This window comes from Rhincodon typus, chromosome 20, assembly GCF_021869965.1.
Source record: "Rhincodon typus isolate 14 chromosome 20, sRhiTyp1.1, whole genome shotgun sequence".
In the NCBI taxonomy this organism is placed as follows: Eukaryota; Metazoa; Chordata; class Chondrichthyes; order Orectolobiformes; family Rhincodontidae; genus Rhincodon; species Rhincodon typus.
This window is the reverse complement of record NC_063351.1, coordinates 41,080,795-41,107,297: the sequence shown is the minus strand read 5'-3', so window position 1 is coordinate 41,107,297 and position 26,503 is coordinate 41,080,795. Positions and strand designations below refer to the sequence as shown.

General features: G+C 41.6%; 1 protein-coding gene across 2 annotated transcripts in view; it reads right to left on the bottom strand.

Moving 5' to 3' along the window:
• The window catches only part of fbxw4 (F-box and WD repeat domain containing 4), a 142,672-nt gene that overhangs the window by 34,321 nt on the left and 81,848 nt on the right, over positions 1-26,503 (bottom strand). For both annotated transcript variants that reach the window (XM_020516122.2, XM_020516123.2), the window contains exon 6: positions 14,644-14,709. In XM_020516122.2, coding sequence (XP_020371711.1) covers positions 14,644-14,709 — 66 coding nt within the window. The remainder of the gene's footprint in view (positions 1-14,643; positions 14,710-26,503) is intronic.

Genomic DNA, 26,503 nt, shown 5'->3' with positions numbered 1-26,503 from the left:
AAACTCATCCGAAGCTCTGCTTCTTATATCCTAACAGAACACAAGTCTTGTTCATCAACTACTCCGAGTACTCATCAATTAACAATAGCTCCTGATCTGGCCACACTGTGACTTTACAATTCATATGCTGTTGCCCCTCCTAAGCTCCAAAACCTCGTTTGGACTTACAACCCTCCAATCTCTGCACTCTTCCAATTCTAGCCCCTTGTTCAATTTTATTTGCTCCACGAGTAGCAATAACAGCTTCAGTTGCCGAGTTGTGAAATTTAAACATCAAACCTCTTAACATCTCTCTCCTCCTTCAAGACACTTCTTAAAACCTATCTTTTTGACAAAGTCTCTTTGTACTCCTTCTTTGGTAGGATGTCAATTTTTGCCTAATTATGCTCCAGTGAGAGCCTTGAAGGTAATTTTATTCCTTGCAAAGCACTGTATAAATGCTCTGATGTATGATCGGAATAAATATTAGTGATTAAAACATACAAAGTAAATCAGATGTGTGACAGAAAGAGGTTTGGCACCTCCAAGTGCACATGCTTAGAGAGATAGGGAGGAATAGGGAAAGAGGAACACTGAATTCTTCAGAATTCAATTTGGTAGCCTTTATATTACAGGTGGGGAGTTTCCATCAAGGAGTTAAGTGGCTCACACGTTTAAAAAGGTTAAAATCAGAGCTAAGTCACTTAGGAGAGAAGTTAGGAATATTCAATCAGTGGCAGACATGTAGAATCCTCTTCGACAAAAAGTAGCAGATTCTAGCATAATTAATCATTTTCTTTCGGAGACCAATAGAGTTTTGCTAGAAAAGGATATGAAGGGATATGGATTCAAGGTGTTTGGAAGAATTTAAAATACAGGTTAGTCATAATCTCCAAATGGTGGCCAGGCTCAAGGTGATCAATGACCTCCTCCTGTTCCAGTCTTCCAAAAGATAGTTATGGAGAGTAACAGTATCAATATCTGTACACCAGAAAATCTGTGATTGGCCCCTATCCATTATTCTGGGTAAAAGCCGATCCTAATCCCATGAGTATCCAAGTGGCATCGGCAATGTAGGTTTATGGGAAAGTAAGAGACCCACAGGGCACTGTGCTAGGCACAACGTTCTCTGAATTGTATTCAATCTTGCTCACACCTTTATTAACTACTCCAAATGAAAATGTGGCTAACTGCTTTCTGAATCTGTCAGCTGGAAAATGTTCCCTCAAACAATTGTGGATTCTTGGGGTCAGTTGGAGTTTTCAACGCTGAAAATCACTAGATCTCCATTTGGTAAAGGTTTGAAGGAACATGGAGGCAAGGCTAGTTAAGCCAAGATAATGATCAGTCACTTGATTCAATCGTAGAACAGGTACATTGAATTGCTTTCTCCTGTTCTTAATTACATGAAACCAAAAGGTGGCAGATCCAGACTGAGGAATTTGAAACTGTCCTCTAATTATAGTTCTCTTTGTACCGTGTATTTGAAAAGCTGTCGGACTGTTTTGTTGTGGCCTATATTATGTATTAGGAAGCAATTTAACTTCTGATTAAAAGGTCAACTTCATGCCCTATGTTTGCTGCTAATCTGCTAATGTAGAAAATTATGACAGTCAGAAAACAGGGTGACAATGCACTCAGATTTGTAAAGATGGTAAAGCAAAGCAGCAGAGAGTATTTATAGAAACAAACAGTTTAAAATTAAGGTCCCAGCTTGGATCACTTGACAGGGCCAATTTGGCCAAGGAACTACTGCTTTACAATTGGTATTAGTAACTTGAGTTAACACATGGGAGAACTGGGGAAGACAAACTAGAGCGAGAGAGAGAGGGGGAAGAGGGAAGAAAATGTAATTATCAAGTGTTTCCTCTCCTGATCAATAGCCAGTAATGTACATGAATGGGTTCAGGAGAAAGCGTGTGTTTGTGTTTATGTTTATGGATGTTGGGTGAGGTTAAGAACCAGGCTCAGCTGTGAAGCTGCCCCATTGTTAAATGATTTACAGACACACATCTAGACTCACCTGCAATATAAGCACTGAGAGGAAGCATCAGGCAGTGCCAAGTAATTTGTACCCCTGAGAAAGTTAGCATCTTCAGATAAGAAAAGGGAGAAAATTGGAAAGAAGACGGTGGAAAAAAAAATACTTTTCAAAGGATTTGTTATAGTTTAAAATAAAGCTTCAAACTAAATTTCTTCAATTAACAGGTCGAAGCACAAGAAAGTTAGAGGGAAAACTTATGGGGGATGGGAAATTTCAATCCCTTTTCATTTAGAGAAATATTCACTTGACTGGACTCGCCTGTAGCGTATCAGGATTCCTTTTAGCTGAACAGCCTTCACATTCAGCAAGAAGCAATACTTTTCTTTACAAGTCCCAGATTCCACTTCTCCCCTCCGCAGAGTCGCTGGGCACTGCTGTTTCTTTTCTCTCTTTTATTTTAACCCCTCTTGTAAAGGTTAAGTTTGTGTGTGTAAACGGTCATGTCACAAAGCTATGAGAAACAGCCACCCCCTGCAACTGGGGCAGGCACAGAGCAAAGACAGCGACCCGCAACCCCTTTCACGCTCGCAAAAACAAACAGAGATGGCACTGTACCCTTTCCTTGTTGACCATCTGTTTCTACCAGTGGCTGTAATGTGCCAAAGGACAATACAGCCTGCCTTCCATCAGGCCACCCACCGCCAAAGCTGAAGCCGCCTCCCCCGACTCCCCATCCCCACTAGTGAGAGACCCTCCAGCTTACTCCTTCCCCCACCCCCCTCACCACCTCTTCATGAACACACAATGCAGCAGGGCTGGTGGAAGCTGAGACATGCTAAAGGTGGAATAAGGCAGTGGGTAGTCTTTTCATTGCTGCCTGCCTTTCATACTTGGCTGCATAGCAACACAGCTCTGGTCACATTACTGTGGCAATTCTAACCAGTTTTAGCAGCAAGCTTCTTAAAGGGACAGGGATCATTTATGAATCTAAAAAAGGAACAATTTAAGTAACAGAGAGTACCAGGAGGGCATGAAGAGAAAGAATCACAGAAAAAGTGGGATGAGAGAGTCAGAAAACATGGGAAAGAGAGTAAATCTAGAACACAAAAGGAATGAGAGAAGCAGACAAACAGCAGTTGGTACGCAAACAGGATGCTGGAAGAACACAGCAAGCCAGGCAGCATCTGGAGGAAAGGAGCAGTCAACGTTTCAGGGATTACCCTCCGCAAGAAGGGTTGACTGCTCTTTTCGTCCAGATGCTGCCTGGTCTGCTGTGTTTTTCCAGCCTCCTGTTTGTCAACATTGGATTCCAGCATCTGCAGTTTTTTTGTCGCTAAACAGCAGTTGTTGGTGGGGGCAAGTGGAGAAAAGAGAGAGACACAGATGAAGACAGAAAGAGAATCAGTGACAGACAGATGTGTATGACAATATAGGAAATTAATGCAGCATCCTATTGAAGGCTCCAGTCCCAAAATATTTGAGACCTTCTTTTCCCACAAGAATCCCAAAGAATTGGCTGGGAGCACGTGTAGGGACAGCAAGAGTATGAGAGGTGTCAGAGTGAGAGACATGGCATGGGCAAGAGAAGGAGCGGAGCGAATGAGAGAGAGTGTACACGCGAGAGAGAAAAAGTGGAAAAATCAAAAACGGAAGGTCTAAAAACTCAGATTATGTGCTACATGCATGACAACAGGAGCATGTTGTTGAGTGAACTAACTCGGCATAAGATGAGCTACGTGGCAGGCAAGGACTAGCAGCTAAATGTTAAAAGAGAATGCAAGGTCCATACAAGCTCCAAGCATATACTCACTGCCAGTGACAGGAACCTGTCCTTTTTACTCATTAATGCAGTCAGGTTGGAGGGCTCAGTAATAGGTAATAATCACTTAACCCGTTGTGTTTTTCACTCGTTGTCCTGGGTCAAGGTTTATCCACCAAATAATACCGCGAGAGAGATAATCTGGTCATTTTCACCTTGCTGTTTCTTTGCTATGCATAAATTGGCTGTTGCATTTTCTATATTATACCTTGACTATATTTCACAAGTCATTCATCATCCGTAATGCACTTGGGACATTATAAAGACCTTAAATAAATTCAAGATCTCTTTCTTTTTTGTTCTGCCTTTTAACTATATTGTGACTAATTTGTAGATCAATTTGGTTTCATATTCCTCACCAAATAAGTCTATCATTCTCAATCTTGAAATTGTTAGTCAACCCCTACTTTTGGGGTAAGAGAAATTCATTTTTACATAGAAAGAATGATGTGTCTTAAATCACCCTTAGTCAGAATTTCTGATGGATCATGATCCACACTATTATAATACCCGACAAGGTATTCACCTTAGTGGAGAGATGGCTAGAGAAGAAAATTAACCGCAAAATTACAAAATAAAGAAAAAGGTAGAAACACAGTCTAGGATGCAAAACAAAGACATTTCTCATTATTTTTCACTTAGTGTGAACAAATCAACAGTTCCAAAAATAGAACAAAAATGCTTCAAAGAACTTTGATACATCAAAGAAAAAGTTTAAACAAACACACACCTTGTCCATTCAGGACCCAGCTGGCTTTTGAAGCTGGAGTTGCACAAATCACCTACATTCTCACACACTTTACAGACACTACTGGTATATCCCACACTTATCTTTTGACCAAAATAAAATACTCTAACTCTCATCAGCTTTTGCTGGAGACACGGCCATGCAGATTAGATGTTGGAGCAGAAATAGGCAGTCTGCTCTGCCATTCAATGAGTTCATGACTGATCTGATAATCCGCAACTCCACTTTCCTACATTTTCTCCCATAACCCTGGATTCTCTTGCCAATTAAAAATCTGTTTATACCAACCTTGAATATACTTAACAAACCAGCCACTACAGCCCTCTGTGGTAAAGAACTCACAGATTCACTATCTCAGAGAAGAAATTCCACCTCATCTCTGTCCCAACAGAGCAATCCCTTACTCTGAGATTATGTCCTCTGGTCTTAGATTTTCCCACAAAGGGAAACAACCCTTCCATATCTACATTGTCAAGTCTGCTAAAAACCTTGTATATTTCAATAAGGCTCTCTCTCATTCTTCTAAGCTCCAATGAGTTCAGGTCCAATCTACTCAACGTTTCCTTATAAGACAGTCCCCTCCATATCTGGGATCAGCCTATTGTACCTTCTCTGGGCTGCCTCCAGTGCCATTATATCATTCCTTATATAGGGGCCCAAAACTTTCACAATATTCTAGCTGTGATCTGATTCGTGCCTTGTATAGTTTTAGCAAGACCTCTCTTTTTATATGCTGCCCCCTTTGAAATAAAGGCCAACATTCCATTTGGCTTCCATATTAACCGCTAAATTTGAATGCTGGCTTTTTGTGATTTATGCATGAGTCCCTCTATGCAGTAGCTTTCTTCAGTCTTTCTCCTTTTAAATAATATTCAGTTCCTCTATTCTTCTTGCCAAATTGCATAAGCTCACATTATCCCACATGAAATTCCATCTCCCAGGAATGCAACCAGGCAACCAGGCAACCAGGCAACCGATGACTATTTTAGAGAGAAATAGTACATGGTTTTGACTGTCTCAGAGCTGGTTTGCACCTTTCCTATCATCCAGCCAATAATGCTTTGTAGCTACGTGCATATAATTCACTTGTCCTTTCTCAGAAAACCTCAAGAGACACCAAATCTTCTGGCTGCAGTAGGCCCAAAGTGTGGATTCAGCAGGTTGTCAGTGTGGCAGTGACAGTGCCTGGATTGGGAACCCTTAGCAGTGCCCGGAGCAGTGACTCCTGGCCTGAAGCGTAGACACTTAGTCGTTGAGGCCTGGGACACCTTGCAGAAGCCCTGGAGCTGTTTTTGAGGACCCATGTACAGAAGATGAACTCTATTTATAAGGTTTTGGAGTACATCTGTAGCTCGGGTTGTGGATGTTGAGGTTGGTTGGCTTGCCGAGCTGGTTTGTTGTTCCGCAGACGTTTCGTTACCGTGCTTGGTAACATCCTCAGTGCAGCCTCTGATGAAGCGTCGGTATGTTTTCCCGCCTGGTTTTTAAACTCTGGGGTCCATTGCGATGGATTGCCTCACTTCTGGGTTTCCTCCATAGTGGAATGTATATGGGGTCGAGTTCAATGTGTTTATTAATAGCATGCTTCGTGGAGTGCCATGCTTCCAGGAATTCTCATGCTTGTCTCTGCCTAGCCTGTCCCACGATCTTGGTGTTGTCCCAGTCGAAGTCGTGGTTCTCCCTGTCCATGTGGATTGAGATGAGTGAGTATTGGTCGTGTCTTTTTCTAGCCAGTTTGTCCGACAAACAGAAAGGAAACTAACAACAAGAGTACGTGGCACTCCATGAAGCATGCTATTGAGGATGTTACCAAGCATGGTAACGAAACGTCTGCGGAACAACAAACCAGCTCGGCGAGCCAACCAACCTCAAGAACTCTATTTACGTAATTTCTTTTTATTCCTTTTGTAACTCAAAATGGTGCCACATTGTGGTGACAAAAAAACTTTTCACTATCTTTCCAGATATATGTGACAATAAATAAATCTGAAAGAAATTCTAAATCTGCCATGGTTTATGCCCACTCCCTTAAACTGTCCATATCCTTCTGCTGTCTCGGAGTCATCCTCACCACTTGCCTTCCCATTCATTTTTGTGTCATCCGTAAACTTGGTTATAGTACATTCACTTTCCTCATCCAAGCCTTTAATATTATATTGTAAATGACAGTGGCCCCAGCACTGATCCCTGCAGCGCTCCACGAGTTACTGGTCGCCATCTTGAAAATGAACCCTTTACCCAAATCAGTCTTCTATTATCTGCTGTCTCAGGTGGATGTAAACAATCTCACAACTGAAGAACAGGGGAGTTCTTGCCAGGGCCCTGGGGCTGATATTAATTCCTCAACCAACATCACTTAAAGGGATTATCTGCATTGCAATTTGTGAGGTCTTGCTGTGTACATGTTAGCAGTCACATTTCTTGTATAATGACAGTGACATCAACAAATAATTCACAAGCTGTAAAGCACTTTTGGACAACCTCACATTATGAAAGGTGTTGTAGAAATGCAAGTCATTTCCTCTTTCACTATGTCATAAATACTCATCTGTATACTGTCTAAATACACATCCCAAAATAATCCCTGTGTTTTTCCTGGTCAAAGGCTACTGATCTGCAACATTAATTTTGTTTTCCTCTCCACAGATGCTGCCTGACCTAGATTATTGTCAACATTTCCTGTTTTTATCCCAGTGTTTAGCATGAGCCACGATGGGACTCGGCCTTCAGCCCACTAGAAACTCATCAGTCTACTCATTTTCTTTAGGACTCAAACAATGACGTAACATTTATGCCCTATTTGTGTAATTAACATAACATCATACTTTTACAAACCCCGTTTAACAAACTGTTCAAATTTAATACTTTATAGTCTAATTTCAATTGCTTAGTTGTGCAGAATAAAATATTTTTGCTACGGCAACAAGTTTTTCCAATTCAGGAGTAACTGGATTAGGGTTAGAGAACAAACCTTCTTAATGAAACATGGGTTCCATTTATCAAGAACAGCTTATACTTATATGGCACTTATAACAACAGAATTATCAAAACAAATTTGGCACCAAAATATTTAAGGAGACATTTGGCCAGGTAACCAAAAGCTTGATTAAAGAGGGAAGTTTCAAGCAGGGTCTGAAAGAATCAGAAGGAAATGGACACGTGGAGATATTTAGGAAGGAAATTCTAGTGCTGAGAGAGAATTGGTGAGTTGGGACATGGGCAGCAGATTTTTAAACGCAGATACAGGGTATGACTGGCCCCAAACACTCCCAGGACAGCAGTATAAGTTATCTGTGCAGAGTTAGTCAGAATTCACACAACACCAGGTTATAGTCCAACAGTTTTATTTGAAAACAAACCTATTTCCTCAGAACCTGAGGAAGGGTCACCGGACCCGAAACATTAACTCTGTTTTCTCCTTCAGATGCTGCCAGACCTGCTGAGCTTTTCCAGCAACTTTGTGTTTGTTCCTATTTCAAATAAACCTGTTGGACTACAATTTGGTGTTGTATGATTTCTGACCTTGTCCATTCCAGTCCAACACCAGCACGTCCACATTATGTGCAGAGTTGGGCTGCATTGAAATTGTCCCAAACACTCAGAAGGTAGAGCGTTGGATACAGGTTGAAACTCCCAGAGTACTGCTACATACTGCAAATCAGTGATTAGATTGACATTTCCTAGAGCATCTACCCTTTTAAACTATTACAGCTAGCAGGCAGAGAAGAATGTCACCTTATCAGCTCTGACTGAACTGTTCTAGATAGCAGAAGGGGGCGAGGGGGTGGTCAGTACACCAAAAGCAACTGCACCCAGCACCATCTGAACTTTGGTTTCTTGCCAGGAGGATTTGCAAACTTCCGAATATTTTTGGTCATTTAACGGGATGCCTCCTTTGATGTGGTTTCTCATCTCATCCTTACAAAAGGATTCAAAAGATAAAGGGAAGACAAGCTTCCAGTTTGGCGAAGGAAAATCTTACAGAATTGCTCACGAAAGATGAGGGCAAAAATCACATCAAACGATCCCACCTCAGAGACAGTCGAACTTCAAGGAACCACAATCATGCCACACGCTACTGTTTAAACTTCATATCAGACATGGTAAAATAAGGAAAACAACCCCTCACCCTGGCCTCCCAGCTCAATGCTCCACTATGTCCAGTTCACTCCGGGTATCCATGATCCTATGTGAAGATCATTCAAACCTCTTGATTAAATTCCACCCTGTAACCCACTCCAAGGTATCAATAATTTCTTATATATTTATACACCACCCTAATGCCTCAATTAGCTTTCAGGTTGTAACTCACTCCAGAGATCTGCCTACACGCACTGTACAAACTCTTGAATAAGATTCCAGTTTGTAATTCACTTTCAGGTAGTCACCCTTCTATTGGATTCCAGCTGTGTAATTCACTCCTGGGCATGTGTCGTTCTGTATGTAAATCAGGCAAACCCCTCAATTATATTTCAGCCTGTAATTCACTTCCAAGCTTTTGTTACGTTCGATATAAACAGCTTAATGCTGGCTGATGTGTGTTTGTCAATTTCAAACTTTTGGTCAAACAACCTGTGTAAAGCAATTACTACATAAAAAAAAATCTCCTTATCTGGTCACATAGTTCAATGCTGTACTCAGCGGGGAGTCCGAGCCAACAGAGCTGAAACTCCTGAATATGAATCCCAGGAAGGTGATCTCAGTCAGCTGAACCAGCATCAATTCTATTGTCAGAAACAGCACAGGTGTATGCATGTGCGCATGTGTGGAATGCATCCATCTGAAAGACTAATCAGAAGTCTACACGATTGGGTTTGCCTCTACTGCCTGTTAACATTCACTGTGTAGGTTTGAACATAGCTAATATGCCGTTTGATGATGTGGATGAACTAGGTTTGGGCAAAACCTCAGCACCACAAGGTGGAGAGGAGAAAAGAGGCAGGAGAAATCAAAGCGGATTATCTCTACATGGCTTTAGGATGGTTGCAGAGAACTCCCATCTTTGCAGAGCAAGATAAACCCCTGTCCTCATCTTTCAGCATTGTTTCTGCATGCTCCTTGCTTGCTGCTGACGTCATCAGCTTACATCAAAGGACTCTTCCTTCCTGATGAGCAGCCCTGAATTGTGGGAACCTGCAGCACAAGCCTAGGCACGAGCTTCAATTGCACGACAAGCAGAGAAAAAAATTCAGATAATGGGAGATTTAAAAAGGGAAGGCCAATGTGACCCCTATGTTTGGAAGAAAACACATACTCAATACATATGCCATCACAATGGCTCAAAAAAGGTAAACCTGTAGCGGGGTTGCTTTGTACTTTCACAAAACATACATGATTATACATTCAGAAGATAAAAGGATGAAAGCAAAACATCTGTTTTATACTAGCCCATCTGGTTCCCACTAACACGGGGAAAAAGATAAATCAACTTCCAGATTCTTACATTTTCTTCACTGCTCAAATCATGCATTGTAACAATCTGTAACTTGGGTATCCATAATTTCTACGTTATTAGATCCAGCCTGTAATTCACTTCTTCTGGGTATCTGTTATTATGTGTACAAACTAACTGACCCTCTTGTTTGGAATTCAGTCTGTAATTCCACTCAGGCATTAACCTAAATGCAAAAATAATTTCACATCTCTGATTAGATCAGACACTATAATCAATTATCCTGATCAAATTGGGATGTAGATTATATGCAAGTTATTCATCACTATGTTTCCCCAGGAGTGCTTAAGTTTGGGGTATGACCTATATGCAGTGTGGACCCTATGCAACTACACACAGTCAACTTTAATAATGGTAAGTAACACTAGGTAGATTGTAACTAAGTATTTTCACATTACATTACCTCCACTGCTGATGGAAATGCCTGTTGGAATTTTTCACAGACATTCAACCAATGTGATAAACCGAATGAATAAATGAAAAATTAATTAAAAAGTAGTTGTCTGCTGTTCAGAAGACAGCAAGGCGAGTTAATGAACTTTATAAAATTCTTAGACAGCTTGTTGCTGTGAGGCTGTTTCCATTGGGCTAAGATGGGGCAGAATCTTACTAAGTCGGAGCAGTGGGCTAAGGAAGGATTTGTCCCAGAATCAGAAGAGAAGTCCAGAAGTTCAGATGTGCAATGACACACCTCTCGAGCATATGTGAAGCCAAGCCTTCTGGCTGAGAGAAAAGGAACACTACCACTGAACCAGAAGAGTCATGCACTGTGTTCAGAGTTTGCACTGAACACAAGGTAAAGAAAGCAAGCTTGTCTGCAGGCCTTAGTCAAGTTTTATTTTCTTGAATCATTAATGGGATGAGGCTGTCGCTGGCTGGGCTGGCATTTATTGCCCATCCCTAACTGCCCAGAGAATAGTTATGAGCGAGCCACATTGCTTAGAGTCTGGAGTCACGTGTAGACCAGACCAGGCAAGGATGGCAGTTTCCTTCCCTAAAAGGACATTAGTGAACCAGATAGGTTTTTCCGACAACTGGCAATGGATTTATGGTCATCATTAGCCTCTTAATTCCAGATACTTACTGAATTCAAATTCCACCATCTGCTGTGGTGGGATTCAAACCCAGGTCCCCAGAACATTACCTGGGTCTCTGGATTAACAATCCAGCAACAATACCACAATACCATTGCTTCCCCTTGAAAGGGGAATAGCTTTCAGTTAGTAGTCCATGTCACAGCAAGTCAAGGGCAACCTCCAATATAGTCCAGGGCATTGGACATGGTCAGTCTGTCACTTGGGATGGTCAGAATTTGGACACTTTCCACAGAGAATCACAGAAAATAGGAGCAGGAGTGAGCCATTCGGCCCTTCGCGCCTACTCCACCATTCATTATGATTCATGGCTGAACATGTAAGTCAATAGCCTATTCCTGCTTGTCTCCCAGATCCCTTGATCCCTTTAGCCCCTAGTGCTATATCCAATTCCTTCTTGAAATCATATCATGTTCTGGCCTCAACTGCTTTCTATGGCAGTAGGTTCTACAGCGAATTCCACTGGGTGAAGAAATTTCTCCTCATCTCAGTCCTAAAATGGCTTACCCTGTATCCTTCAACTGTGACCCCTGGTGTTGGACTCCGTGCCATCAAGAACATCCATCCTGCACCTACACCGAGTACTCCTGAGAGAAATTTATATGTTTCTGTGAGATCCCCTCTCATTCTTCCGAACGTCTGCAAATATAATTCTAACCAATTCAAACCCCCTCACCTCATATGTCAGTTCTGCATTTGCTGTATAGAAAAAACATTCTTCCTCCGATAAGGAGATCAAAACTGCACAGAATATTCCAGGTGTTGTCTCACTATGGCCCAGCATAATTGCAGCAAGACAACCCTGAATCTTCACCATAAAGGCCAATGTACCATTTGCCTTCATTACTGCCTGCTCTAACTACATGCTTACTTTCACTGACTGGTGGACAAGGACACCCTAGTCTCATTGCAGATTCCTCTCTCTCAATTTATAGCCATTCAGATAATAATCTGCCTCACTGCTTTGCTTCCAAATTGGATAATCTTACATTTATCCACATCATATTGCAACTGCCAAGTATTTGCCCACTCACTCAGCTTGTCTAAATCATGCTGACACCTCTCTGCATGCTCCTCATGGTTCACCTTCCCATCTAGTTTTGTGTCATCTGCAAGTTTATTAATCATTAATATATATTGTACACAGTGCCGGTCCTAGCACTGATGGAGTCAGGTATGAGGTATCAGACTGAAGATTAAGATGGCAGCACATTGCTAGCAGAGTGCAGAATGTCACTGACCTTCTTCCTACATTGAAACACATTCCTCCCGATGCCCGAGTCTGCATTGACCCAGGTGGCAAACTTGGACCAGGCTGTCATGGTCTGCTGTCGTGGCTGGTCCTGAGAGACGATATTGTCCCACCTCTGCACTATTTTGTCCAGCAAGACCTTCAAGTTCCTGTCCATATAGTGAGATGCTGATTTCCCCATCTCTGGGAAAACATTAGGAACTAGGCAGGATAGCTTTGGACTGACAGTCAGGGATAGCAAGAACTGCAGATGCTGGAGTCAGAGACAATACAGTGTGGAGCTGGAGGAAGACAGCAGGCCAGGCAGCAACAGAGGAGCAGGAAAGCTGAGATTTTGGGTTGGGACCCTTTCCTGCTCCTCTGATGCTGCCTGGCCTGCTGTCTTCTTCCAGCTCCACACTGTATTGTTTAGACTGACAGTGCTTGTTCAAATGCACAACAGGTTTTTAAATTCCACTACATTCTAAGACATCCATTGAGTAGCAAGTTGTTCTGGGAATAGCATGTGGCAAGATGGGGTGTAATTGGACACGAGGTATGCCATAGGATGGGGTAGGTACTTAATAAATTGAGCTTTCTAAGATATGGCGAAAAAACTCGCTAGGCCTTCCTCTGAAAAACTGGCCGCAACTCAGACTTAGCCAAAAATACACCTGCAAGATTCGACACTAAGTGAAACACAAGATATGGGATAGAGTGGAAGAGTGGAGGTGAGGTGGACAAGCAGCCATGATTTTACTGAATGGAACAGTAGGCCACATAGCCTACTTTAAGTTTATATCTAAATAACAACCCTGTTTTGACTCACTTCTAGCTGAATAAGATGAATTAGAGGGTATTTCCAATTTCAGTATTTAGCAGCTTTCCCTCTGTCTCTCCAATTCCTAAGGAATTATTTCATACTCATCAATTGTCCCAAAGTTTTCATGAAATGGAATAAAGTCAAAAGGGAGAGTGCAAGTGAAAGCAACAAGAAACAGAGAAACAGAGTTGCATAGAATGGAAGTATAACTAAAAGAGAAGGAGAGTAAAGAGAGACAAGAGAGTGCTTGCAAGCGATTACTGGGACCTAGTTTGATATAAGAGAATGACAGAAACAAGAAATGCTACAATGAGACAAGTTAGGGAGAAGCAGAGAGGGAGGGAGAGAAATACAATTATGGATAATGGACAGACAGCAAAAGAGGAAAAGCACACAGAGGAGAAACAACAAAAAGAAAGAGAAAAAAAAAGTCTACAGTTCTCTGTCAGAGTCTTTGGACAGCTTCAGCAAACACCTAAACTTGACACCTGTCTCTTACAAATAGATCTGTTGCCTCTTGCCCTTCTCAGCGGGTCTGACATTAAACCGCTTCCACAGCCTGCCAGTCAAATGAAGAGCAATCGCCAGTTAAAAGAGAAATTAAACTACTAGACAAGACTAATCTTCTGTTGTCTATGCTTGCCTCCTCACTAGATAAACTCAAACCCTGTCTGTCCGTGTTCCTAATCCTGATTAGTACAGCTTTGTTATTCAGACAGTCTCAGGCTCCCCAGCTACACTGAGCTATCCATCCACTGCAGTGAAAACTTTGACTTCATTGCCCCACACTGTGTTTTTACTCACTTCCACAAGCAGACAGCTTGCTACCACCTTCAGATTGTGGCCCTACCTCATACAAGCAGTCAGAAGCCCTCTGCATCTTCCAGGTAGCTGCTGAAATAGTCACAGGACAACGCTCTCTCATCTCTGTCACCTGGCTCTTCTCTGCAGTGAATGCTGCTATCATCAGCGATCCCAAGGCTTTCACAGCCATTTTTTTCTCCTAAAATCCCTGAGCATTCTTCTTCCTTTCTCTATTGAAACCAATGCATCATTCCTTCTCAAAACTGTGGCTGTCCTCACCTCCCTCAGTCTTTCCTGGGGATAGCAGTTTTGGCTCAGTAGGTAGCAAATCTTGCCTCTGTCGGAAGATGGCTGGTTCAAATCCCACTCCTGACACTTGAGCAGAAAATCCAGGATGGCCTTCTGGAACAGTGCTCAAGGGTGCTGCAATCACCAAAAACAAAAAGAGATTGTCTACTACGATCACATTGCTGGGTATTGGACATTCCTGTACACAACTTGGCTACTACTACAATTCCTATAACAGCAATGGCTAGGTTTCAAAAGCAATTAGTTAGTTTTGAAGTGCTTTGCAACACCTTGAGGTTGTGAAAGTTGCTGCAGAACTGCAAGTTTTTACCATTTCTGAAGCAAAGAATATGGTTCCAGAGGTTTCTATGTTTAACATTCCCATGCATTCTCTGTGACTCATGATGCTGACCCTTCTTACCTCTGAAGATCCCAGATCCGTATGGGTGAGGCATGCCCACAGCAAGCAGTCCCCGTCATGACAGAACTGGAAATGAAAAACACAAACACTTTTTAAAGAGTAAAAGTGATGTCGGATCAAAACACAGTATATTTTTTCCACTTTCTGGATATTTTCGTTCTTGTGTGAAAGGAGTGGAGAGACCTCTGCACTACTTTACTCCTATCCCCACTTACCATTTGATGTCATTAGATGCTGTACTGCTCTGGAAAGTGAAGACACTGACGCACACATGTGAACACACAGGTATTACATTTTCAGCAAAGGCCTGTGGATAGCAATCAGAAGCAGAGATAGCTTTTCCCACTTTCCGAACATCTTCAATTGCACAGACGCGTCCAACCCACTCAGCATAAAACCAGGGCTCAGACCCGAGACAGAAAGTGACCATGCCAGAGTGAGACAGATCGCCAGACAGAGACAGTGAGTGAGAAAGTGCGAATGTGAGAATGAGAGGAGGGAGGGAGGGAGGGACAATAGCACACTGTAAAAACAAAGTACAAAACACTGAACTTTGAAATAAGCAACACGTCTCACAGCTCAAATCAACAGGGAGACCAAGATTAAACAAGTCAACACAGATCAAGCACACAGGTTCAGTATAAGGAATGAGTTAACCTTAATTGAGTGACTGGATTCATGGTTAAGGGCGTAGTGGGGGATGGGGAGGGGAGAAATTGAAATTAACTGTTCTCTTCAGTATGACTCTGGAATCCAGAATCATTTATTACACAACACAATACTGGGGTGGAGCAGTTTGTATAATCCCACACAGGCTGTAGATCACCTGAAAAAGGACCCCTCCCCACTCCCAGCTACTACCTGCTGTGTTCCCACCACCTAGCTCCTTTCACTCTGCCCCTGGGGGACCATTACACTCACGTACACACTAATAGCTTTTAGTTTCTATTCACACAAAACCTGCCATGTTAAAATTGGCCTGCAGACCACCAACACTGAGCCCTCCCCAACCCCAACCTTTCAGCGTAAAGGTTCATGCCACTCTCTCCCTATTTCATCCCCTCACCTCAAAGCTCAGATAAAGACTATTTTTCAATGTTAAAACCTTACTTTAGTTCAAAAGAAATGGACTGAAACGTTCACATTTCTATACAATTTCTGATCAAAGAACATTCCTTTTGAAATCTGGACAGAGATGTCTGTGGCCCAGTTTATTAGCTTAGTTTCCTGATCGGTGCATAGCACATTTTACTGTATGAAGACAGAAATTGTGGACCATGGGCTAGTGCCTGAAGTCACCAGCTTTTAAAATAAGCAAATTAAGGGATACACTTTGTACATCATGTAATCTCACAAAGATCCTGGTTTCTAAGCAAGGCACAAGTTACATTATGTAACTATACAGAGCCACTGTTTATTTAGGACAACTTTGTACAAGTCTACAAAATCCCTGTTGACTCAGACTAAATTACTCACTGGGTGACTGTTCGGAATCACTGCATATTTCTAATTATTCTTTGTAACTGTACAAATTCACAGTTTATCAGGTTCTCTGCATAATTACACAGCGTTACTAATTGTCAGCACACTGGGCTGAATCATATCAGGCCTCACTTTCTTCTGCCAATATCACACCTCCTGAAAAGGAAAGGTAGCCCCCAATTTGCTGCATTGCCAAATATCTTACTAAAGTCCTCTCCCCTTCAGCTTCAACAAATTTAAAATGGTCACAGATTTACTTCCACCACAAACCACACCCCCCCAACCAAGGTTGAAACAATCATTTCACTCATGGGAATTCTATTCAACTATACACATTATACATTAACAATAACATAGGAATTGCGGGCAATGTTGCTACGTTTACAGATGACAAAAGATAGATGGAGGAACAGGTGGTGCTGAGCATATGAGGAGGTTGCAGAAGGACTTGGACAGGCTTGGAGAGTGGGCAAAGAAGTGGCAGATCGAAAACATGCTAAAATGTGAGGTTATACATTTTGGTTTGGAAGAATAGAGTAGACTATTTTCTAAATGGAGAAAGGCTTTGGAAATCTTCAGCGCAAAGAAACTTGGGAATCCTAGTTCAGGATTCTCTTAAGGTTAACATTCAGGTTCAGTTGGCAGTTAGGAAAGCAAATTTCAATCATTTCCTGATATGAACAAACACAAAATTCTCGTATTGTCCTTGTAGATCGTGCCAACACTCTTTCCACAAATGGTGATCAGAACTGTACACAGTACTATACCAAATTCAATATAGTGTTAGCTTAACTTCCCTACATTTCTATGCTATCCCTCTAAAACATAAAACCTAATGCTACATTGATAGATGTAAATCTTGCAATATCTCAGAATTCTATGCAAGAATTTTATGCATCCCACACTTACTTCACCTTAGTTCTGGTTACTAATGTTTTCAGCTGTCTAAACACTTTGAAACGGTCTTTAACTACCTCACTAGCCAATCGTTTTTGGACTCCCTTTCATAGCACCTTTAAGGCTGATGTCAATTTTTTATCTGAATACACATCTGTGAAGTGCCTTGAGATGTCTTCCATCATTACAATGTATACGTAACTGCAAGTTGTTGTTGGTTCACTCATGGTGTTGCTATTCTGAGGCTCTGTTTAATGACCATGGCAATGGTTACTTACAGTGCAACCATGAGAACTAAACTTGGTATTTCCAAGTTAGACCATAAATTAATAATCTCACAATGTAATGCCACTGTAATACCAAGATCTGTCAACTCTCCTGCTTATATAGCAACACTACGAGAAATACTTCTGTCTGGACTCTTAGCAATACAATTTTTTGCTATATTTTTGTAGCCATTAATTTTTTGAGAAGTGAAGTGCCAGCAGTGAGCTGTTACTAAGACTCCTTCACAGCCTCACATGGAGTCTTCATACTCACTATGGGGAGGTTTAAAACTTCTTTAGGCTGAATGTCAACTTGAAATCCATTAGCCATGATATAGACAACTCCTGTGGCACAGGGGTGGTATCCTTACCACTGAACCAGGAGTGCTGGGTTCAAGTCCCGTCAGGTCCAGAGATGTGCAATAACATCTCTGAACAGGTTGACTACAAAGTATCTAAAGTGAATCAGAATTAAATGGCTGGTTACTACAGGAATCTGATGAAGTGAAAGCAGTGAATTTCATCAACAATTGGTGTGATGGAGTGAATTTCAGTTCTGGGAGGATGGGTGGGAACATGAAAGACCATAATCTGTCATAAGTTCTGCTAGTAAACATAACAATTTCTTAATCACAAATTCAGTTGAATTGATCTGTTGCCATTTAATGCTGATCAAACACAGACAATGAAACCAATTGTTTTATTCTCCCATCACAAAAAAAGGTGTTGATAATGCAGCAAAATCCCAGGGCAGACCTGTGCATACTTGAGTTGCAGATCAGCTAACATCTGCCTCAGTAACTGTGCCAAAGGAGGCAAAAGTTCAAACTGTAGAGTGACTGAGAATATCAAAACTATGATCTCCTTTCCTCCCTCCCTCAGAATTGTTGGAACTCTTCACTTCCCTCAGCCAGGTCCTCCAAAAACAAAACCTATGGCCAAACCTAAGTTTGGTATTATCCAAGCACTTTTTACCAACTGATAAGTGTCAGCTTTAGCCTAACACTGTTACTCTTACCTCAGAGTCAGAAGGTAGTAGGTTTAGGTCCCATTCTAGACACTTGCACCCAAAGTGTACATTAACACTTTAGTACTGGTACTGAGGGAATGCCACACTGTCAGAGGTACCATCATTCAGATACCAGATGTTAAACTGTGGCTCTATCTGTCCTCTGGTGAATGCAAAAAATTCACAGAGGAGTAGAGGTATTCATCTAATGACTAGGTGAATACTCAACCCCCCAACTAACATAATTATGGCAGATTCTTTGGTCATTACCACACTGCAGGCTGTGGGAGCTTGCTGTGCACAGCTTGGCTGCTGTGTTTCTCTATGTAACTACAACATTTCAAAAATATTTCAATTGTTGTAAACTGCTTTGAGACATCTTCAGGTCAAAGAATCTTCAGAAGTGCAATTTTTTTTGTAAATTGACCAACTTGCTCTCTCACCCTTATGGACCCTGACTGTCTCCTTCACAATGGGTACAGCAAGTGACTCAATATCACTCACTACTTCTGGGGCTATACACATGAACCTGAGTTACCTGTCAGCGCCACTGGGTTCCAATTAACTGCAGAATCAGGTGTGATTTGCAAAGGCATGTTGTGCCACTCAGCAGCTATTGCATGAATTCTGGGCCTTGACACTTCAGCAAGCAGAATGAATAATAAAAATGCACATGGGAGAGGATTGGGAAGGCAAGTAAAAGAGAGAGAATCCATACCACTGAGAACACACAGGACTGATGCTAATCCATCCACTTTATTTTCTTTTAAAATATCTTCATAAAGCAACAGCAATTTGGCAAGGACAGGCTCAGGGGCTTGTCACATCGTTCACCAGAGAGCTTGTCAAACACATTCAGTCTTTCCGAGCTTCACTGGCATTTTAATCACTGTTGGGTAAACTCATTTGTTCCGATGATTATGACTCGACCTAATAGAATATGCAAGCTGCCTAACCTTTGACCCTCGCTGACACAAGATACAAAAGAGGAAAAGTTCTTCTCTCCCCACTTCCCGAACCTACTCATTCCTCCTCCCCCTCAACCCTATTACTCTTGATTACTCAAATTATTTATAGCCCACTGATCTCTGCACAGAGTGGAAAAACAAGTTTAAACTGCAATTAAGTCAGCTTTTGACAAACAGCAAAGTGTTTTTTTTGAGTTGGAGCACTATTATAGTGACAAAGGTTATAACAGCAGCAGGTACTAGGGCCCCGCCACTTCTCTGGCAGTCATTAGAACATGTCACGTCCTATTGCTGCTGATCATATTTTCAGTAACCTAACCATTTGACATCATTATTTGACGTACCTCAGTGACATGAAATTACTGCCAGAGGTACCCAAACACAAAGCACTTCCTAGCGGAACAGCATCTGCTACAGTACCAACATTGTTAGGCCCAAACCCAGCCCGCCATTTGGAAGTTAACGGATTTCCTTCAATCAAAGATGCTCTGTCTTTCTGCAACCACCCCCACCTCACTCCATTATCCCAATGCCTATCCCTCTCTCTATCAACACATTACTCAAGACCATCTTCTCACACTTAAAAGCAAAAGCACCCTGGGGTGGCACAATGGCTCAGTGGTTAGCACTGCTGCCTCACAGCGCCAGGGACCTGGGTTCGATTCCACCCTCGGGCAACTGTCTGTGTGGAGTTTGCACATTCTCCCCGTGTCTGCGTGGGTTTCCTCCGGGTGCTCCAGTTTCCTCCCACAGTCCAAAGATGTGCAGGTCAGGTGGATTGGCCATGCTAAATTTCATATAGCGTCCAGGGGTGTGTAAGTTAGGTGGATTAGACACGGGAAATGCCGGGTTACAGAGATAGGGTAGGGGAATGGGTCTGGGTGGGATGCTCTTCGGAAGGGCGGTGTGGACATGTTGGGCCGAATGGCCTGTTTCCACACTGCAGGGATTCTATGATGAAAAAATTCTATAAAGATGATTCTGGTTCCCGAGGAAAATTACCCAGACTCACACTGCAGCACACTGACCGGTGCCCTGGGCACACACTGCCCAACTAATAAAGCCATTTTCTTTCACCTGCTTTGTATCATAAAAAAGTGTTGCTTGCTTGTTTAACCCGAATTGTCAGCTCTCCTCTTAGCCAAACAGTATGTAGCACTTACCTGTGTCCCCATCCGCACTGGCCTGTATAAAATGTAGGTCACGTAGCTACTGGGAGCTGATCACATCAGTATAAACTTTACAGGTACATAAATAGATGTAAAGTGAGGAGTATCTTAAGTTGGACTAAACCAGTTAACTGGAAAGAAACTGCTAATTTCATTCATTTTCACCATTCTAGGGGTGGGGAGAGAAGGCAGTTTTGTACTGTACTTATTGAACAAAGCTACCCCTATGAAGAGGAATCCCACAGAAAGTAAACCTGCAGGCCAACGGCAGAGAAACAAGACAGTGATCGGCAGGTGGTGCAGGTGAATGCCCTGGTTAGACTTTAATCGACCAATCATACTCACAAACTGTAACTTGATCCCATTTACAATGCAATCTGCTTCTGCAACCTTTGCCAAAACTGCTCATTACAGACACCAGCTTTGCTATAAACTACCATCAATAGAAAATGATTATCTTTCCAGACTCTTTGTGTGGGCTTGGACAGAAAATGTCTGGCAAGGGATGCAATAAAAAAAAGCAGAAAGTGGAGAAGTGAAATGCAGGAGTAGAACACATCATCCTGGTCAGCCTGTAGCAGAGGCTCCTGCAACAAAGGCTAAACAGGTCATAAGAGATAGGAGCAGCAGCAGTCAATTTGGCCAACTGGGTCTCCTAGGTCACTCGATAAGATCATGATTGATCTGACTGTGGCTTCAATTCCACGTTTTTTTAAACCTGTGTCCCTTAACCCTCAACTCCCTTGTCAATCAAAAATCTATTTAACTCAGATCTGAATATATTCAATGGGTCAGACTCCACTGCTCTCTGGAAGAAAATTCCAAAGTCTAATGACTCTCCGAGAGAAGAAATTCCTCTTCAGCTCAGTCTTAAATGGGAGACAGGGAAACGTCCTCCCAGCATCCATCCTGTCAATTCTCCTTAGGATTTATATGTTTCAATAAGATCACTTCTCATCCTTTTAAACTTCAATTAAACACAGACACAAACTGCTCAACTTTCCTCATAAAACAACTCCTTCATACCACGAATCAGCCGACAGAACCTTCTCTGTTCTGTCTCCAGTGCAAGTATATGCCTACTTAGGTGAGGAGATCAAAACATAAGAATATAATAAATAAGAGCAGTAATAGGTCATTTAATTCAGAGCCCACACTAATCAACAAGTTCATGGCTGATCCAATGTGGCCTTAACCCTACTTGCCTCCCTGACCCCCCTTACTCTTCAACTCCCTTGTCAATCAAAGATCAGTCCAATTCCACTTTGAAAATATTCAACAATTAAGACTCTATTGCTTGTTGGGGTAGACAGTCTCTTAAAAGAAAAGAATTCTTCTAATCTTCTTAAAACAGGAGACTCTTCATTTTGAAACTGCGCCCCTTTAGTTCTGGATTTCCTTATAAAGGAAAACATCTCAGCTTCTACACTGTCAAACTACCTCAGAATCTCATGTTTCAACTGTGCACAGTACTCCTGGTGCTGTCTCACTATTGCCTTGTTGTAGCAAGACTTCCTTTTTATACTCCATTCCTTATGTAATCAAGGCCAACATTCCACATATCTAACCAACTACGTGCTGTATCTGCTTAGTAACATCTTGTGATATAGAAGGATACCCAGATCTTTCTATACTGCAATATTCTGCTTTTCTTTTCTTCCTACCAAAGTGGATTCCCTCACTTTCACACTTTATTCTTCATCTGATAATTTTTTGCCCACTCACTTAACATATCTAAATATCTTATTGCTACCTCCTTTATAATAGATTCTAGCTTTTTACCACTGATATATGTTATACTAATGGGCCTATAGTTTCCTGCTTTGTCTCCCTCGTTTCTTGAACAGTTATGTTAAGGGTGCAGTTTTCCAGCTTTGACTTTAAGTATCAAGGGAACTTTGGAAGATTACAAACAAAATCTTCCACTTTTCTTCAGAAACTTGTGATATAACCCTAGCCTGCAGACCATCAGGTCTAGGAGACTTGTCAGCCGTCAGTTCCATTAAACGTTCCTAGTACTTTTTCTTCAGTGACAGGGATTGTTTTAAATGTCTACCTCTTTTGCTAATTGATTTTCTACCGTTCTTATGATGTCTTCTACAGCGAAGACAGATACAAAACACTTGTTCATGTCTCTTGCCACTTCTTCATTTTCCATTATTAGTTATAGTCCTAAAGTACCAACACTTAACTTGAGCGACTCTCTTCCTTATAAACATGCAGATACTTCTACTGTCTGCTTTTATATTTCTGGCCAGTTTTCCCTCATATTCCAATGTGCCCTTCTTTATTATTCTTTCAGTCAGCCTCTGCTGTTTATTTCCAAATTTCCCACTCTTCAGTGGCACTATGTTTTTTTTGCAGCATTGTACACCTTTTCTTTCAATTTGATACCATCCTTAACTTCCACGTTATCCACAGATGGTCCATTTTTCTCACAGCATCTTTCTTTCTCAATTAAATGCATCTTTTTTAAAAAGTTATGAAATATCTCACATGTTTCCACTGCTTTACTACCTTTTAACCTACTTCCCCTTCTACTTTTTCCAACAGTAAAATGTGGAGCTGGAGGAGCAGGACTCCTGATGAAGGATCCAGAACCAAAATGTCGACTTTCCTGCTCCTCTGATGTTGCCAGACCTGCTGCACTCCCCCGACTCCACATTTCATCAACTCTGACTTCCAGCATCTCTTGTCCTTACAATCTGCTACTTTTTCCAACCTTGTCTTCATGTCCTTGTAATCGCCTTAATTTGTCTAAGTTTCAGACCTAGATGTCTCACCCTCAAGCGGAATGTGGAATTCCTTCATGATATGATCACTCCTACCTACCTTGTGGATCATCAGCTACGAGGTCATTAATTAATCCCATCCCTTTACACATTACCAGATCTAAAACAGCCCATTCTCTGGTTGCTACCAGAACATATTATTCTCATCTACTGTCCCGAATACACTCTTATAAACTTATTCCTCAGGCTTTTACTAACTTAAGTCGTCCAAACTATATGATTAAAATATCCAACATTACTACATTTCTTACAAGACCCCATTGTTTCTCGATTTATACCTTGTCTGATGGTGTAACTACTGTCAATTGGCCTAGAAATGAGTCCTACCAGTGACTGCTTTGCTTATCTACCCAAACCGATTCTACAGTTTGATCCTCTGAACCGAGATCATTTCTCACTTCTGTAAGAATCTTACTTTTTATTCAGAGCCACCCCATCTCCTTTCCTGTTTCTTTCCTTCCAAAATGTTAAATAAAGGAATACACCAGTCTCAGCCATAGTCAGTTTGCAACCATGTCTGTAACAGCTATAATATCAGACACATTTATTTCTATTTGTGCTATCAATTCAGTCATTTTGTCACAATACTCTAAAGACCCTTTATATTGACTGGAGGACTTAAGATTTGAAGGATTATGGACTAAGGATTATTTTTCAAGTTTTAAACTTCTTTTTTAAAAAAAGGTCAATGGAAGTTCATTGTGGACACATTCTTAAATGAGACTTCCGAGAAATCACATAACAGGTGATAACTGCATGCTTTGCTGCAGACCCTGCTGGGAATATTTTGAATGGTGACTGGCTTGGAGATGTTCTTATTTTATCTGAGCTGAAGGGAAGCCTACGTTTTATCCATTTGCTCTCAAGAATGACCTATTGGTCAAAGTGCTTGTTTTCAGAAAGTAAATCTCCGCAGATAAATCTTTTTTTTTTCTCTCTTTGCCTGAAGAGAGAGATTGCTTGTGAGTGTGCACGCTTTGGAGATATTTAGAATGACAAGCATTTATACTTCTACACTACTGACTGTGTATGTTAAAATCAATTATTTAAAAACTTTATTAAGTAAGTTGCCTTTATAATTAACAAAAAATTGTGCTTATTAAGAAACCTGTTGACCTATCCTTTTGTTTAAAACCTGACATAGATAAAGGTGTTTAGTGGGTCACCTTGGCAACTGATAAAAATATATTTTAGTTTCTTTTATTTTGCTAGCCATGGAGTACTGGGAGTAGAGTGATGGTGCAAACCTCCAGCTTCAGTCATATCAACAAATGCTGCATGTATTCAGCTAAAGTGATTTGAATTCTGTCTTTTCTTTTACCATTTCTCCCTTCTCTGATCTTATTTACTGGTGCATGCTTATGTTTTTGGCACTGTCACTTCCAGTCACACTCTGGTTATCATTATCTCCATCACTGCCCTGCACTACTGCCTTGACCTTTTCCTTTAACTTTTCAAATAATTAAACAAACATAAGGGCTACGAAAGCAGGTCAGGGGTTGGAACTTCTGTGATGAGCAACTCACCTCCTGACTCCCCAGTTCTTGTCCTCCATCTGCAAGGCACAGGTCAGAATGTGATGGTATAGCTTCTACTTGTGCGGACAACACAGTCAAGAAGTTCAACACAATCCAGGTCAAAACAACCCACTTGACTGGCACCACATCCACGACCTTTAACATTCACTCCCTCCATCACTAATGCACATTGGTAGCATTGTGTACCATTGATGAGATACACTGCAGTAACACATCATGTCCTTTTCAACAGAACTTTACAACCTATGACCGCTACCATCTAGAAGGACAAGGACAACAGATGGACTGGAAGACCACTTGCATTTCCCCTCCAAACCACACACCATCCTGCCTTGGAACTATAATCTCTGTTCTTTCAGTGCCATATAGAGTCAAAATTTTGGAACTCCCACTCTAATAGCATTACCCAGAATCATACAACGTAGTAACAGGCCCTTCGGCTCACCATGACAATACTGACCAACGAAAACCAAACTACACTAATTCCATTTACCTGCATTTGGTCCGTAGCCTACAACAGGTGAATTCATACATTGATTCAAGACAGCAGCTTGGCACCTCCATCTCAAAAGTAATTAGGAAGTGGAATTAAACGCTGAAAATGGCAGCAATAAATGGCAACTATATAAAGAAAAAAATTACCTTTGTGATTCTAGTCTTTACTTTAGTCCCTGGTTATGCATTCTCCCTCAGCAGAATCTCTTTCTTAGTTTACCTTCGTCACTGACACTGACAAGGTCCATGATAATTGGGCCTGTCCTCTCCGGCCCTGAGGAGGACGTCAATAACCCTGACACTGAGCAGTTAACACCGCATTTAGAACTCAAGTTCTCAGCTGCAGACGACAGTACTAATTCCTCCTAGACAATACTGTCCCCCAATACATCTACATTCCTTTGCATTCCTATCATTTGACTGACTCGCAAACAAGGCAACGTGGTAGGTTTGCTCATCCTTTCTGCAGTCCCTGCTCTTCGTCACACAAGTTTCCAAAAACGGTAGTCAAGTTGACAATTGCTAGAACTCAGACTCTTCTATTGCTACCTCCCAGATCCCCCTGCACGCTTCATACACCTGTTCCTGATCACTGACCAAATGTGAAGTACCTGACCAAGGGGTATAAGCACCACTAAGAACAAAGGGTCCTGGTAACCTCCCTCTTCCCCGATGCACTGCAGTCTCTGAAGCTTGGAGTCTTACTCATCATCTCACAGCCAAAGTTCTTCAAGCTGTAGACACTCACTACTGACGTGGTTGCTATGGGTCACAACATTTTGCAGCTGTACACATCACCTGCTTTGACATCTTTATTATGTCTCATTTAACTAAATGGGTTTCAAGTTTAGGAACATCACTCCACTGTAGTCTGCTGTTATGTCAACTGGTTTAACTAGTCAAGCCATAAATTTCTCCAGAATGGTTTAAACCAGTATTGACATTTATGGAAATAAATCTTAAAAACACATCAAACAGTCAACTATCTGCTCACCAGATTCAAGCCCTGAATGCTCACCAGCTTGTGGAGACTGCAAAATGATATAAAAAGCAACATTATCTTCCCCATCGGCAATGAATTCTCACCTGCACCAAATTCCCAAGTTAGCACTCCTACCTCATTGCACTCAGCCCTTGTCACTCTGTGCGACAGCAAAATCTGTCTGCTTTAATAGAGAGCCGATGAATCACTCCTAACAGAAGGGATAAATCCTACATATTGCACATGCTGCAAACCGCAAATA